At 62.9% G+C, this 14,956-nt stretch overlaps 1 protein-coding gene across 1 annotated transcript in view; it reads left to right on the top strand.

The window, feature by feature from the left end:
• The window catches only part of LOC309597721 (carboxyl-terminal PDZ ligand of neuronal nitric oxide synthase protein-like), a gene marked incomplete at both ends in the record, with an annotated part of 37,414 nt that extends 33,620 nt beyond the window's left edge, over window positions 1–3,794 (top strand). Inside the window, 4 exons of the mRNA XM_082327375.1 lie at window positions 702–869; window positions 2,087–2,252; window positions 2,494–2,851; window positions 3,305–3,794. Of these exons, the coding sequence (XP_082183501.1) occupies window positions 702–869; window positions 2,087–2,252; window positions 2,494–2,851; window positions 3,305–3,794 (1,182 nt within the window). The remainder of the gene's footprint in view (window positions 1–701; window positions 870–2,086; window positions 2,253–2,493; window positions 2,852–3,304) is intronic.
• Window positions 3,795–14,956: the final 11,162 nt, after the last annotated feature.

Here is a 14,956-nt window from a genome sequence, read left to right as displayed (position 1 = left end):
TCTGGGCTGCATGCCGAGCCCCCCGGTGCTACGGCGGGCCACGTGAGCCACGCACGGGGCCACCGCGTGGTCCCAGGGCACGTGAGGTGGCTGCAGGCTCACCCACCTTGGGCTGAACCAGCGGACCCTGGGCTCTAAGCACCGTGCCGGCGCGCGGGGGGCTTGCGGCTGGGCCAGGGGCTGCTCTGCAATCGCTCAGTGTTTCCACTGCCCTGCTCATGCTGGGTATCTCCAAGGGCTGGGACCGCTCTGCTTCAGCATCTGCGCTGCCCGCCTGTAGTTTTTAATACGCTGATGGCCCTGATGCTGCACCGCTGCTGCCACTGGCAAATGTTTCAGGCAGCAAGAAACCGCCCAGCCTGGGCAGCCACATCATGGGACGGCGGTGGGGTACTCGGGTCGCTCCCTGATGCCTCCTGCCCCGGGATCTGCCCTCCCTGTTTGGAGCTGCGGCCAGATGCAGATGGTCCAGCCCTGCCAGCTCTCAGGGAGCGGGAGTCACGCTGAACCGTGCTGTCCTGGGGATCGTGTGGTCGTGCAGCGCCTGACACCGAGCCCAGGGCTGCCCCCTCAACAGCCCCTTGGTGCCCCGGGTGCGGGGGCTGCAGCGCCGCGCTGGGGTCAGTGCCGTGGGGCAGCATGATCCCAATCCCAGCCGGAGCTGGTCGGTCCGCTCACCCTGCCTGTTTCTTTGTGCCCAGGATGCCGAGAACTGCTCCCTCCACCTGGGCGGCTCCCAGCAGCTGCTCAGCCCCAGCAGCCCCTGCTCCTCGGCCTCCATCACCCCGCTGGCCTCCCAGCACTGCCTCCAGCTGCTCCAGCAGCAGCTCCTCCAGCAGCAGCAGCAGACGCAGGTGGCCGTGGCCCAGGTAAGCGTCCTGCCCTCCCCTCGGGTGGCACCAGCCCTTCTCCTCTCCCTGCTCCAGCCAGGCCGGGCTGGCAGCAGGAGCAAGCACCCTGTCCTGGGGTGGGAGCAGCGCAGGGAGCTCGCAGCATTGCTCGCAGCATTGCTTACAGAGCAGCTTGCAGCATTACTTGCAGCATTGCTTGCAGCACAGCTCGCAGTGTAGCTCGCGGCGTTGGTTACAGCACAGCTTGCAGAACAGCTTGCAACATTGCTCGCAGCACAGCTCGCAGCGTAGCTCGCAGCACAGCTCGCAGCATTGCTTACGGAGCAGCTTGCAGCATTGCTCGCAGCACAGCTCGCAGCACAGCTCGCAGCATTGCTTACGGAGCAGCTTGCAGCATTGCTCGCAGCACAGCTCGCAGCACAGCTCGCAGCGTTGCTCCGCTCCCCCAGACGCGGAGCCGGCTGCACGCACAAGCCCCGGCCGCTCTCGCAGAGTCACGGCCCCCCAGCGCCACCAGCTCCCGTTTCACCCCGTTTTTGGGAGCCGCCCCCCCCGCGCCTCTCCCCCGAAAGCAGCAGCAGAGCGGGGAGCCCGGTGCCCCCCCGGCTGGGCACCTCCCCAACTCGTTTCAAGCTCCCGGGCGCAGCGGACCCCCGCCCCCGTCCCTCCGCCCGCAGCTCCGGGCCCGCCCCGGGGGGGGGGGAACCGGGGCGGGGGGGGGCGGGAGCCGCAGCGGGGCCGGCAGGGGGCGCTCGAGGGCCGCCGCTGCCGAGGGATCCCGGGGCTGCGCGTCCCGGCCCCGCATCGCCCCATCCCCGCATCGCCCCATCCCCGCATCGCCCCATCCCCGCATCGCCCGGGTCCCATCGCCCCAGCCCCGCATCGCCCCAGCCCCGCATTGCCCAGGCCCCATCACCCCAGCCCCGCATCACCCGGCCCCGCATCACCCTATCCAGCATGGCCCAGCCCCACATCGCCCCATCCCTGCATCGCCCGGCCCCCATCGCCTGGGCCCCATCGCCCCGTCCCCACATCGCCTCATCCTACATTGCCCCATCCATACATCACCCCATCCCTGCATCCCCCCACCCTGCATCACCCCACCCTGCATCGCTCCATCCCACATCACCCCATCCCACATCACCCTGGCCCTGCATTGCTCCATCCCTGCATCACCCCATCCCGCATCGCCCCATCCCCGCATCGCCCCATCCCCACATCGCCCCATTGCGCAGGTGCAGCTGCTGAAGGACCAACTGGCGGCTGAAACGGCGGCACGGATCGAAGCGCAGGCCCGCGTACGGCAGCTCCTGTTGACCAACCGTGACCTGCTGCAGCACGTCTCCTTGCTGGTGCGGCAGCTGACGGTGCTGGAAGCCCGGGAGCAACACCGGCAGCCGGGTGAGCATGGTGGCCCGTGCACCAGGGTGGGGGTTGTTTGGGTGCTGGGGTGCTCCCAGCACCATCCCTTCAGAGCATCTCTGCAGCCCTCGTGGTCCCAGGGAGCAGCTGGGGCGCTCCCAGTACCATCCCAGCAGGCTCTGGGGGGCTTTGGAGCATCTCTGCACCCCTCACGGTCCAGGGGAGCAGCTGGGTTGGAGATCCCCAGCTCTTCACACACTCCTTGTTCCTCTCTCACCAGTTGACCGCTCCTTGCAAAACCTGTCCCTGGCTCAGTCCCTCTCCCTGAACCTGAAGAACCACTACAGCTTGGACGTCCACCTCCCGTCCACCTCCACCCCCGCCAGCATCCTGGGCAGCCCCGTGGCCCCCGGCTCGCTGCCAGCCCTGGGCCCCGGGGACTCCTACCTCAACCTCATCAGCCTGGAGAGAGGCGGGCACCGCTACGGCAGCAAGGAGGGTGACGAGTGCCTGGCTGTGCTGGAGGGGCAGGACGGGCTCAGCCGGCGCGTGGAGGGCTCGGAGGTCAGCGAGTTCGCTCTGCTCAATGGGAGCAGCCGGCAGAAGGTGGACGACACGGACAGAGGGGACGAGGACAGGTAGGACGTCCCACCTCCGTCTCCCGCCGGCTGGAGTGGGAGCACCCCGAGCAGACCCTCCCGCTCCCCGCTGCTGCCCCGACAGGGCTCCCGCTGCACAGGCCACGTTTCGGAGGGCTCACGGCAGCAGCGCCTGCAGCAGGGGCTGGGGAGGAAGGGCTGTGCTCTGGGCACGCAGGGACAGGCAGCCCGGGGCTGTCCCCTGGCTCAGGCGCAATAAGCTGGGCCGAGGAACCCACCGTGTCACCCTGTGTGGTCACTGCCCGCCCTGCGCTTGTCCCCCTCCTGGGAAATGGCCATTGCCACATCACCCCAGCTCCAATGTTTGTAAGCGATGGATTGCACTGATGGGACCCAGCAAAGGTCATTTGGAGAGCCTGGGGCAGCCAGCCCAAGACTGCCGTGCAGGTAAGTACTTGCCCGTCACCTCCTCTCTCTGCTTTTGGTTCCCAGGCGGCAGCAGCCCATTCCCAAGCTCAACCCGCCACCACCCATCCTACGCAAAAGGTCAAGCAAGACCTCCCCAAGCCTGGAAGTGGAGGTGAAGCCCGAGAGCGCTCCCCACGTGAGCTTGCCCAGCCCCAGCATCTCCAGCCTCACCAGCATCGCTGCCAGCTCGCTCACCCTCTTGGACCCTGAGGCAAGGACTGCCGCGCGGAGCGCTGCCTCCGGCACAGAGCCTATCCCTGCCGGGACCTGCCAGCGCGCTCTGGGCAAGGACAGGACTGGAGAGAGCGGGCAGATGTCCCCCCTGGCCAGCATCCGTGACCCTGCAGCCAGTGAGGTCCTGGCCAAGGACTTGGCCGCCCTGGCCAGCCCCATGGACAGCACGCTGCCCTTCTCCCCTGCGGACGACACCTGCTTGCACATCAGCTTCTCAGAAGATGAGCTGCTTGAACCAGAGCTGGACACTACCGTGGGGCCCAGCAGGGTCCCCTCTTAGTGGGACCGCAGTAGGTGGCAGCTGGCTGGCAGGCAGTCCCAGCAGCTCCGTCCATGCCGCTCCACCAGCCCGCACTGGGGTTGGGGGCCCCTCTGCCCAGGCTGGGAGGCAGGTCCCTTTCCTATCCCTGTCCCACGCAGCAGCTGCCCCTGCCACGCACGGGGCTGCCACGCGGGATGCGACCTGGCCAGCCCCTGCCCTGTCCGTACCAGCTCACACTGCCTTCCTGCTGCCCCGTCCTCCCGTCTGCTGCCTGGCCTGTCCCTGCTCGCACAGCCGGGGTGCTGCCTGGGGTCCCTGCCTCCGGGCAGCTCGCTGCTGCTGCCTGGCAGAGGCACGTTCCACGTTCGTCACTACATCCCTGCCGCTGGCCGGGCAGCTGCAGGCAGCCCCGCACCAGCCCCAGCCTTCCCGCAGCAGACGGGTGCCTTTCCCAGCCCTGTGCAGGGTGTCTGCCATCGCCCGCTGGGTGGCTCGGGAGGGCGAGGAGCCAGCGGACGGCAGCGCTGAAGGCCAGAGCATGGCTGGACAGGGATGGTGCTGGTTTGACTTGCTCCGGGGAGGTTCCCACGCAGCCAGCATTCCCCACGGGATGCTGTATGGCAGAGATATCCCCAGGAGCGGAGCAATGGGAGCCCCCGGGCAGAGGCACAGCATGACGCAGGGCTGTGAACACCCATACGTGAGGCTGCTGTCACCAACCCAGTCCATCGATTGCCACCCACAGTAGCACAGCCACGGTGCTGCTCCCCTACCAGACTCTCCATGGTGGTGCCAGGCTGCCATCGTGCTGCCATGAGCCGGGTCCCTCCAGGGCAGCCCGTGTCCACCAGTGCCACGCTGTGCCCAGCCCAGCTTTTGGGGACAGCAGCCCCACCGCCATGTCCTCACGAGGCAAAGCCACCACCACCTCCCGCCACAGGTGCCTTTTCCCGTGCCCCGGCATCCCCTGCCCATGCAGGCTGGGGCCACCCCCGGAGGCCACTGATCGGGTGCAGGGCTGGCCCCGGGAGCCCGCTGCTGCGGCGGGTGACCCCCCGGAGGGAGGGTGCACCCTGTGTCTGGGGGTCGGGGTGGGAGAGCCCTCCCGTGCCTCTGAGCAGCTGGTGGCTGCAGGCAGGAGGCTGCTCCGTTGCGCTGATGTTAGGATGTAACGGCGTGATTTGGGTTTGGTCTCAGAAGCGTGAATGTCCTGGGATGAGTTAGGGTTTAAGGAAAAAGCCCAGCCCGGGCTGAAGGGCCAAGGCAAGGCCCTGGCAGTGCCGCGTGGCCCTCTTCAGCCCGGGCAGGTTTGGGGAGGGACCTGAGGAGGTGCTTGCCTACCTCGGTTGTTTGCAAGAGGGCACTGGGAAAGTGTTGGAGCGTCGAGATGGGGAAGTGTTGAGCAGAAATGGAGACTCAGAGCAGCCGCGCTGCCTGTGCCTGGCATGGTGCTGCTGCCACAGGGGGAGATGGGGGGGAACGAGACATGCACCCCCGAGCCAGCCGTGGCAATGCCGGAGCCAGCCATGGCATCACCACCACTGACTGGGCCTGGGGGCTTGTAAAGCTGTGGCTGGGCTGTCCCATAGTGTGGTAGAGACAGCCCAGCCCGTCCGTAGGAATAAAGTACACTGCAGTTTGGTAACTGACTTTTAAAGAAAAAAAAAAATAAAGGTGTCTGATTTGCAGAGCAAATGTTGTGGTCTCTGCCCCACCGGGGTCTGCCCGCAGGGAGCCCCGAGCCGCTGTCCCCAGGGTATTCCCAAAGCAGCGAGATCCCTGCTGGGAACCAAGGCTGCCCTGAGCCACCAGCCTGCTGCTCGCCCGGCCCCGGCCCCATCTGCTCCCCCTTGGAGTGCCGGTGACAGCAGGAGGTCCTGTGTCCCCACACATGCTGCCATGCGGGGGACAGGTTCCTCCAGCAGGGATGGGGCCCATTTCCAAAGCGACGCTCCCACTGCGCTGCCACCCACCACAGCCCCCACCGGGATGTGCAGCCCCAGGGCAGGACCCTGCTCCCCACACACCCGCTTTGCCCTTTCCTGTCCCCATTTCTCCTCCCGAAATAAATCCTGGTCCCCAAAGCGAGCCCAGCCCCAGCATGCAGGGTGGGAGCCCTGCAGATGGAGGAGGTAGATCGCAGGCAGGCAGCAAAGCCTGATGCTGCGGGGTGGGATGGGACCGGCCACGTGCTGGGGCCCCACAGGGGCTGCCCATGGCCGAGAGGGGCGAGAGCCCCCTGCCCTCCACAGCACCCCGACCCCTCCGAGGAGGGGAAGGAACCCATGGGTGATTCAGCACAGAGGCTTCAGGACAGATGGGGACCCCACAAGACCGTCCTGTGTCCCCCCCCAGCCCCTGGAGGGTGGCCCCGGCTGGAGGGACCCAGCCCAGCCCTGGGGTTGGATGGACCCAGCACCCAGGACCTCTGCAGGGGTCTCGGGGCCACTCTCCATCCCTCCACGGACCGGGTGCAGCCTCCAGCGTGACGGAGCCGGGAGCAGGGAGCCCCTTCCCCAGGCCCACTGCAGACATCTGCCTGGGGGGGCCGCCCGCGCAGGGAGGGGGCACTTCCAGCCCAGCGTCTTATTATGCTTCCTTCATGGGAAGAAACTTTTTCCTTTGCTGTCTGGTAAGCTGCTAGCAATCATCAGGCAGGCAGGTGGTAAAGATTCATATCCATCAAACAATGCCATTTAGTTTGTAACCTGTGACTAAATCTGGTGTTAGCTTTAATTTCAGAGTCTGCTTTAGGGCTTGCTTGTTAATCTCTATGCAAAGCAGATGAAATGAATATGCAGCATTTTGGATGTAATTGTACGGCTTCAATTCAGCACTATAATTTTCCAAACAGGATCTTGCAATCAAGCTTCTATTCATTAGTGTATAAACAATTTAGTTTCTCAGCTCTCCAGTATGCCAATCATCTCAATGGAGTGAGCATCTCCAACAAAAAGAGGAGGAAAGTTTCCTTTGTGTAACAGAGGTAAAAGTTGCTCCGTACTTCAGACAATTCCCACCCAGCAGATCCGGGCCATTCCCGTGGAGGCGGCCGGTTCCCAGTGCCCCACGACACTGACCGGCTGCAGGCAGCATCCCGGGGGGGAGACGCCTCGGTGGCCCAGTGACCTCCCAGCCAACGTAGCCCCAGGCCCTCCAGCAATTCTGCATGTGAGGCCCCAACAGAGGAGCCCGGACCCCGCAGGATCAGGCTGCCTTGGAAAGGTGCAACCATGCAGCACCTCCGCACCCTGCGGCGATGCTCGGGGCTCCCCGGGGAGAGCAGCCCACGGCTCTGGGGAGGGGACAGCCACCCCAGCCAAAGGCCCTGCACATCCCCATCTCCCCTACACCACGGTCTCCACGCCGGCTCAGCCTTCCCGGCCAGTGCCACAGGACAGGGCACCTGGGGACACCCCACACCCGGGGCCAACGGCAGCTCCCCCATGAGGGATGGGGCCGGGCTGGCACAGGGGTGGGTGGGGGGCAGGTTTCAGTCTCGGGGGCTCAACCCCCTCATGGCTGGGTGCTTTCCTTGGTGGGGACCCGAGGGTGCCACACACACCCAAGCGTACCCGGCACCCGGCCGCATCCCCATCCCTCCGTGCCCATCACCGCTCCTCGGAGGCGAGGAGGGACCCGCCGAGAGCCTCGACAAAGGGAAGCGCTGTCGGTGGAGCTGCTCAGCGCGGTCTCCATTTCCAAATGAATATCGACAGCGCTAATTACAGGCCGCCATGCAGACAGCTTATTAGCTTGTCACAAAAAGACGGTATTGAACTCAAAGCCCGCGGTATTCACAGAGCGCAGCAAGACGCTCCCCAGACAGCACAGCGAACCAGGCAGGCGAACAACCTCCAGCAAAACTAATTACTTCCTGATTGTCTACGGCCACCCACTGGGTATAATAGTATAGACTAAATTTGGCATATACATAACTAAGCACTCGGCACCAATTTGGCGTACAATAATCATCCTCTGTGTTGCATAATTAAAATCTGATCACTTGGAATAATTATTTCATATTCCCAGTATCGGGTGAGGATTGCATAATGCAGCATGGTAGGAGCGCGGGCCCGGGAGCGAAACCGGCCGCTTTCACACCTGTGAGCCCGCTGGGAAGGACGTTACGGCTCCAGGCATGGCGAGGGACCTGCTCAGCACCAGCTGCCTCTGGCGGGTGCCGATAACCCCGTGGGCAAGGTGCTGCGATGCCCCGAGGCTGTTGGTCAGCACCGGCTACGGAGGAGCTGGAGTCACCTTAATTCTGCCCCTCCGCGGCGCCGAGCCGGTGCTGAGCACGGCCCCTGCGAGCCCTCCCCGGCAGGGAAGGATGATACCCGCTCAGGACAGGCTGTCCCCATGTCCCAGAGCAAACACTCTCCGCATTGACCTTTCCAGGCAGGCTGCTGCCCCGCTGCCCGCCCAGCCGGGATGCTCGCCGCCCGGCCCCATTGTGCTCGCGCGTCTGCTAAAGGCGTTTGGAAAGACACGGCAATAAAAAATAAAAATCAAGTGGAACGTGTGTGTCTAATCCATTAACTTCCTCTGGCGGTTCCCCGGGGACCCGGCGAGGAGGAGAAAGAATACGTGGATATTGCACGCGCCCTGGCACCTTGTCCCCGGGCCAGCCCCACCGCTGGCCACTGCCACGGGCTCATAAATCACGGCGGGCGACAGCGTTTCACAGCTCGCTTCCCAGCCAGGATATGGCCATTCCTGCTGATTACACCGCCAGCGCACGGGGGAAGCTGCATCTCCCACTTCCAGGAAGGGAGGCTCCGCAAGGAAAACGCATTGATAAAAAGAAGAACGAAATCAGCTTTGTTCACGTTGCGAATCTCCCATTGTTCCTGCTGCGGCCGTCGGCCCTCGCTGGAGAAAGTATTTCCTCAGCGATAAATCTCCTGGGCTCCTCGCAGCCCTCGCCTTGGCACCGGAGCCTCCTTGGGTTGTTTTGAAAGAAAAAGCAGCTTTTGCCACGGGCCCCCCGTGGGGTGTGCTGGGCAACTCGTGGTGGGATTTTGGGGGACGAGGGTGCTCCCCGGGGCAGGGGAGGGGGGCTGGTGCCCATCCCGGGGGTCTCTGGCTCGTGTCCCCAGCCAGAGCCACACCAGGGGACCTGCACTGCTCCCGAAAGCTTCGCTCCACTCCCGTCCCGCAGAGCCCGTGTCCTCCCTGCCGGCACGGCGCGACCCAGGGAAAGCAAGTCTGACCGGGGCCACGCTAATCCCAGCACTGAAACACAGAGCTTGTGGTGGCCAAGCACTTGAAATACAGGAGCCAGGCTGACAGTCAAACAAGAAAATAGAGGCGAGCTGATCTGATTTTCCTCAGCATCTTCAGCCGCCTTTCGGGAAGCCCCAGCCCGCTCCTCATTCCTGCGCTCCGCTTTACAAACCACTTAATTCCTCGTTGCTTTGGAAACCCTCACAAAGACCCTCTGCATCCCCCAAAATAACGAGCAACAGATGCTGCTTTGACCTCAGCAACTTCCTGGAAACATACATTTGTCAAAATAAAAATAAGAAGATTAATGTGAGGAAGGCTCTTAAATTATAAGGAAATAGCAGGCAGAGAGCCCGGCTGCGCGCGCCTGCCATCGGTAACGGCCGAGCCCTCGGACAGCAGAGAAACCCGGGGCTGGCCAGGGAGGGGGCTGCGGGACTGGGGGTCCCCACACCCCCGGGTGTCCCAGCACCCCTGCTGCCCTCGGGAGCCGGGAGGGGCTGCAGCCGGCACGGGGACAGCCACGGGCAGAGCTGGCACAGCCGTGGGCTGCGCTGGCACCGCAGGGTCCCTGCCCCGCGCTCCCCGCCACGCCTGGAGGGGCTCCGCTCCGGGAGCGGCAATCCACGGTCTTGCTTCAAGTCAGGTTTGCAAAATAGTTTGAGAATAAATATGAAAACGAATGCCTTCAGCATGAAACCTATCGCTGAGCAGCCCTCACCCCCAGAAGGGCCGCAGTCTGGCAACGCCGTCCACAGTGCAAGTTCCGTGGGTACAGGCTCAGTTCTCATCCCTCCCACATTCCTCCGGTTGTAGGAGTAACTGGTCTGTTCTACAGCTTTAAAACCCCTTTGCTCATCCCGCAGGGGGAAGGAGATGTGCAAACAACAGGTAACCAGGAACTTTTTGGTTTTGGACGCTTGAACACCAGCAGGTTTCATCCTCACCCTCTGGCTGCAGCCACCTGGCACGTCCCAGGGACGGGGCTCGTGCACGGGCACAAGCGCTTGCCAACAGCACGCATGATGCCCGCCAACGGACGAGGGCTCCTGCCAAGGCTCATGGCAGCCACTCTGGTGCGCGACACAGCCCAACCTGCGGCGCGGCACGACCCAGCCCCTGCAACCCTGAACCCGCAGCACTCACCAGAGCCGCAGGCAGGCAGGGTGGCTCCACAGGCTCCATGCAGGGCATGGAAGCCCCTCTTCCCTCCCAGCTTTATAGGATCAGCCAGAAATGAGCTGCTGGGAAGGGCTTCTCCTTGGCCTGGGCGGTCCTGGGGATTTGGTGCACCTGGAGCAGGAGGGTCATGGGCGTGTGGGGCATCCCCATCCCAGCTTTCTGCCGCTGCGTGACAAGACCTGACCCAGGGACCTGAGGGACATCCCTCCCGTGAGGGTGTTTTCTCCCTGGGGACCCCGTGACCAGGCTGGGGGTGCACCCGTCCTGGTGAGAGGCTGCAGTGCCCCAGGTTGATGCTGCCGTGCAGCAGCCAGGGGCTGCAGGATGGTGAGTGGTGGGACGGTGTGCTGGGGGACCGTGCCCCTGCCCGCACTGGGGACGTGGTGGTGGCACAGGGATCGGCACAGCCCGGCTGCTCTCGCGCCAGCACCGTGGGGTTCGCGGGGTGCCGCTGCACCGGGAATGCAAATCCTGACCCAGGCTGGGCCGGGGGCTCTGCCTGCCCCAGCACCAGCCGGGATTCCTGCTGTAGCTATGGCAACGGCCATATACATTTACATATTCTTCCCGTTAATCACAGGGACATCCAGAGCAACTGTCTTCACCGGGCGTTGTTTCCACCCTGCCGAAGGAGGGCTGCAGCGTTCCCCACCTTGTACCCACAGCCGCTCCCTCATGCGGAGCAAGTCCTCTGCGTCGCCCCTTCCCCGGAGCCCCCGGCGCGGGTGCAGTGTCCCCAGCCCCCGGCCCACACAAGGTGCCCGGCCCGGGCAGCGTGTGCCCCGGTGCCATGGGCAGCTGCCTGCATCCCAAGTCCTCCATCACTGTGGCCGCTTTCCCGCGAATCCCGTGCCGGTGCGGGGCTGTCCCCGAGCCCCGCTGGGGCCAGCTCGGGGGGGAGCCAGCGGGAACCCCTGGTGCAGCTGCTCCTGTTTGGCCCTGGGGTCCCGCTCCCCCTGCACGCTGGCACCTTCAGGCAGTGACGGGGCAGCTCAGCCAGATCCAACGCTGCCCTTGTGCCAGCTCCGCGGTGAAACCCCTTCAGGAGGAGAGAAACCGAACCCTCGGCTGCTCCGGATGTATTTGTCTGACCTCTGTCATCAGTAAAGGACCTGGAGCAGCCGGATCAGCTGGAGATGTCCACACTTATTCACATCAACCCCACCTCAGGCATTTCAGTTCCCCATTTCCTCCATCTACCCCCCACAACTGTCTTTGCCTGTCGGCACTTTGGGACCAAACACAACCCTCCGGCGTGGGGGACGCGAAGGTGGTTTACCTCCGTGCTTTTGCTTCAGCTGGAGCAGGCAGCAAAAGCCGGGCAGGGAGAGTGCAAACCCCCTGCGAAGGAGGCAAAGCACAGCGGTCCCCGGGAAGCACGTGCCACAGGGCCACCGAGTTTTCCAGAGCCGGTGCAGCTGTGGGGTGGCCGTTCCCAGTGTGGAGGAGATCCCATGCCCTGCGGCTCGTGGGAGACGGGGTGGGCGCCCGGCTCAGCTGCTTCGCTCTCAAAAATAACACCCAGGGAGTGATTAAAAGCTGGCAGGACCCGGAGGGTGCAGACATGCCTCCCGAGCGGGAGCAAAGCTCAGCAGCCCTGTCTGCTACCCATGGGGACCAGTCAGGAGGCAACTGCCTTAAAAAAAAACATTAAAGAAATGGGAAGATTCTTCTGCATTATGTCCTGTGGCTTCTTCCCTGCACAGGTTTTGGGGAGGCCAGGCTGCCTTCCCTGGAAGGGAGAAGCCTCCCCCAGCGCACCCACCGGCCAGGGCAGGGTGCTGGAGCTCATGTGGGTGGCGGAGGGGAAAGGGCCCCAAAAATTACTTTCCATCACATTAATGAGAGCCAAGAAATTGCCGGTGAGCTCGTTGGTGCCGGCAGGTGCGTGTGGGCGCTGCCAGCTCCCGATACCAGTGCCAGGGGCCTCCTGTGCCAAGGGATAATGAGCGCCGTGCCGGAGCGCGGGCGCAGCCAGCCCCGCTGGCTTCCATCACAGCAGCGCGTGCCGAGGACGCTGGCTGAGCCCCGGCCGCCTTCTGCCTTCGGCACTGCTCGCCCAGAAGGTTTCGCCTTGCAGGTTACAGCTGGCAGCACCTCTGCGCTGCCAGGAGCTGAGCGGTTTAGTCCTGAGCCAGGAAAGGGAGCTCATTTGCTGGGTTACAGGGAGGAGAAAAGCCATTAGAGTGGGTCATTCTAATTAATTGCTCCCTTGCACGGAGCATCGCACAGAGCCCTGTCCGCAGCCACAAGCACGGCTGGGGAGCGGAGCCGGCTCCCGCAGCAAGGTGCAGGGAGCCGAGCACTGCGCAGGGACGCCGTCTCCTTTGCTGCCGCCTGCCTCCCTCCCCGGGTGCTCGAGGGGCACAGCAGCACCAGGGCGGCACTGCTGCTCGCTGCAAGCGTGGCATCGCCTGCAGCACAGCCTCGCTTCCCAAAGAAACGGACAAATGCCACAGGTCCCCATGCAGGCAGGCACGGCAGGTCCCACCGGCTATACGTGCTGTCCCGCAGGGCCACAAGCCACCGTGCTCGCACTGAGGCCGCCTCAGGGCTTTCCGTGCTCTGCTCAGGGCCGTCGGGCTCTGCAGGGGTGCTGAGGCCAGGGCAGCCCTGCCTGCAGCATCGCACCCCTGGGCGCTCCTGTGCCACAGCAGGAGCTCGTGTCACCGCTGGAAGCCCCGAGGGGACACTTCATGGGTGCTGCCTTCGCCCCGAGCTCACAGCATGCGCTGCTCACAGCCCCGGGCGCATTTTCTGTGCACGCGGGGTCTGCTGGAGGGCTCGCAGCAGCCCTGCCCCGGCCCCACGCCGCTAGGATTTAAGACCCACCAGTTTCCTCTGCCCTTTCCACTGAACCAACCCGCAGAAAGTTTTATAAACTTGAGGAAACAGAAGTCAAAGCAGAAGGAGCCCAAAGCTGAGCCAAAGCGTGACCTCAGCAACCTCCCCTCTTTGTCCAGCCCGGGACCTCGTTATTATCTGTCAGCATTTGCTGAGTCCCCTCCTTCGGGGGATGCACCAGGCCCTTCCGGAGCGGGGCCTTGCCATAGCCCGTGCTCCTCTAATGACTGCGTTATCTCTGCCGTTTCCAGCTCCGCTTCCCTCCGCCGGCGGAGGGGTGATGCCCTCCCCGGGCTGGCAGTCCCGGGGGAGCAGCGCCCCGGCCCACGCCTGCACAGACCCCTTGAGGGATGGATTCATCCTGCTGGTCCATGGGGTTTGGTGCCGTGGGATGGGGCTCTCCCTATGCTCGGCAGGGGAGCAATAGGGATGAGGGTTTGGTGGAGCAGCTCAAGCACTCCTCTAGGTCGCAGCTGAGCATAAGGCTCAGCTCTTTGCTAGCTAACACTGATGCTGCTCCCATCCCATCCCATCCCATCCCATCCCATCCCATCCCATCCCGTCCCTGCTCCAGGCCTGATGGAAGGGAGGCAGAGCCCGGCAGAAGAGGGGCTGAGAGAAGATGGAGCATGGTTTGCTGTCTGAAGCGTTACCCTGCCTGTCTGACACGAGGGCAGTGACAGGCAGGGAGTGTTTGGTGCAAAGGAAGGAAATGGAAGAACTAAATCCACAGAACTTCCCTGCTTTTGTTCTCCCTCCCGCCCCCGCTCTTCTCCTTGGCCGCTCGCTCTTCTCGCTGGATGTGTATGGCTTGATACTACCCAAGCAAGCTGGAAATGGGGTATATCAGCTGAAAGCAATTTACTTTGAAATCCAGCTGCCAGATTTTCCTTCATTTGTTTACTTTTAAATGCTTTTTTAAAAGCCAAAGTACACAAGGCAGCCAAATTGCTGACATGTGTGCCGGGCCGGTACCCCGCAAATGCTGCATTCTTTCATGTCCTCCTGGGCTCAAATCCACTCATGTTTATTTAAAATACGTAGAACACTTCAGCACTATTAAGGACTATGTTTTATAGTAAATGGAAAAAGATTTCCTCGCAGGCCAAGGGGAGAGGAAAAGAATCACTTCAATTCAGTTTTGTTCTGACAGCGCTTTGCCTGCCGCACCAGCGCCCAGCCACCCACATCCCGCCAACGGGCTGGGCCCAGGGCCAGGACCCAGTAGCTCTGGTTGCTCCTGGGGAGCTGCCTGTACGCTGGAAACGCTGGAGACAGGTGGACACGGGGCTCCGGCAGCGCTTGTGGGCTTGGGTCTTTCTCCCCATAGATCCATGGGGCAGCTGGCCTGCGATGACTGAAAGAAACCCCAAGATGGGGCTTCAAGCTATCAAGATTCTTGGTGGCTTTGGTGTCTCATGGGTGTCACGCTGCTACCTCCATCCATCAGCTCTCAGCTTAGCCCAGAACCCTCTCTCATCGCTTTCCCGTGTCTATACGTTCACCCCTCAGCTTCTGTTTAAGCGCACGGAATTTCGCACCGAGGAACCGTGGGTGCTGAAGCCATAGGTGTGACACCAGCCTGCGTGACCCCAGCTACGACGCCAGGGCAGCCCTTGCCGATCACCAGGAGACGAGATGGCAGCGCGCAGGGACAGGTTAGCAGAACGCTGAGATGCAGCAGACCTGTACGCCGCAGAGAATGAGACACTACGGAGTTGTTACAGATGACACGTAATGACACGTCCTCTCAAAAATACGATAAAGATGCTGGAATGGACAGCAAATAAATATTTTAAGGACAATAACAGCTAAATGGGACTATATACGGAAGTAGATATTCAAATTCAGACTTTAAGTGTATTGTTTACATAGGCATTTTGAGAGGGATTGAGGGTGGAAGGGCATTTCCAGCTAAAGCTGCC

Source organism: Platalea leucorodia (genome assembly GCF_965183815.1).
Source record: "Platalea leucorodia genome assembly, chromosome: 15".
NCBI classification, from domain to species: domain Eukaryota; kingdom Metazoa; phylum Chordata; class Aves; order Pelecaniformes; family Threskiornithidae; genus Platalea; species Platalea leucorodia.
Note: the sequence above shows the minus strand (reverse complement) of the source record. Positions and strands in the feature narration are given on the sequence as shown.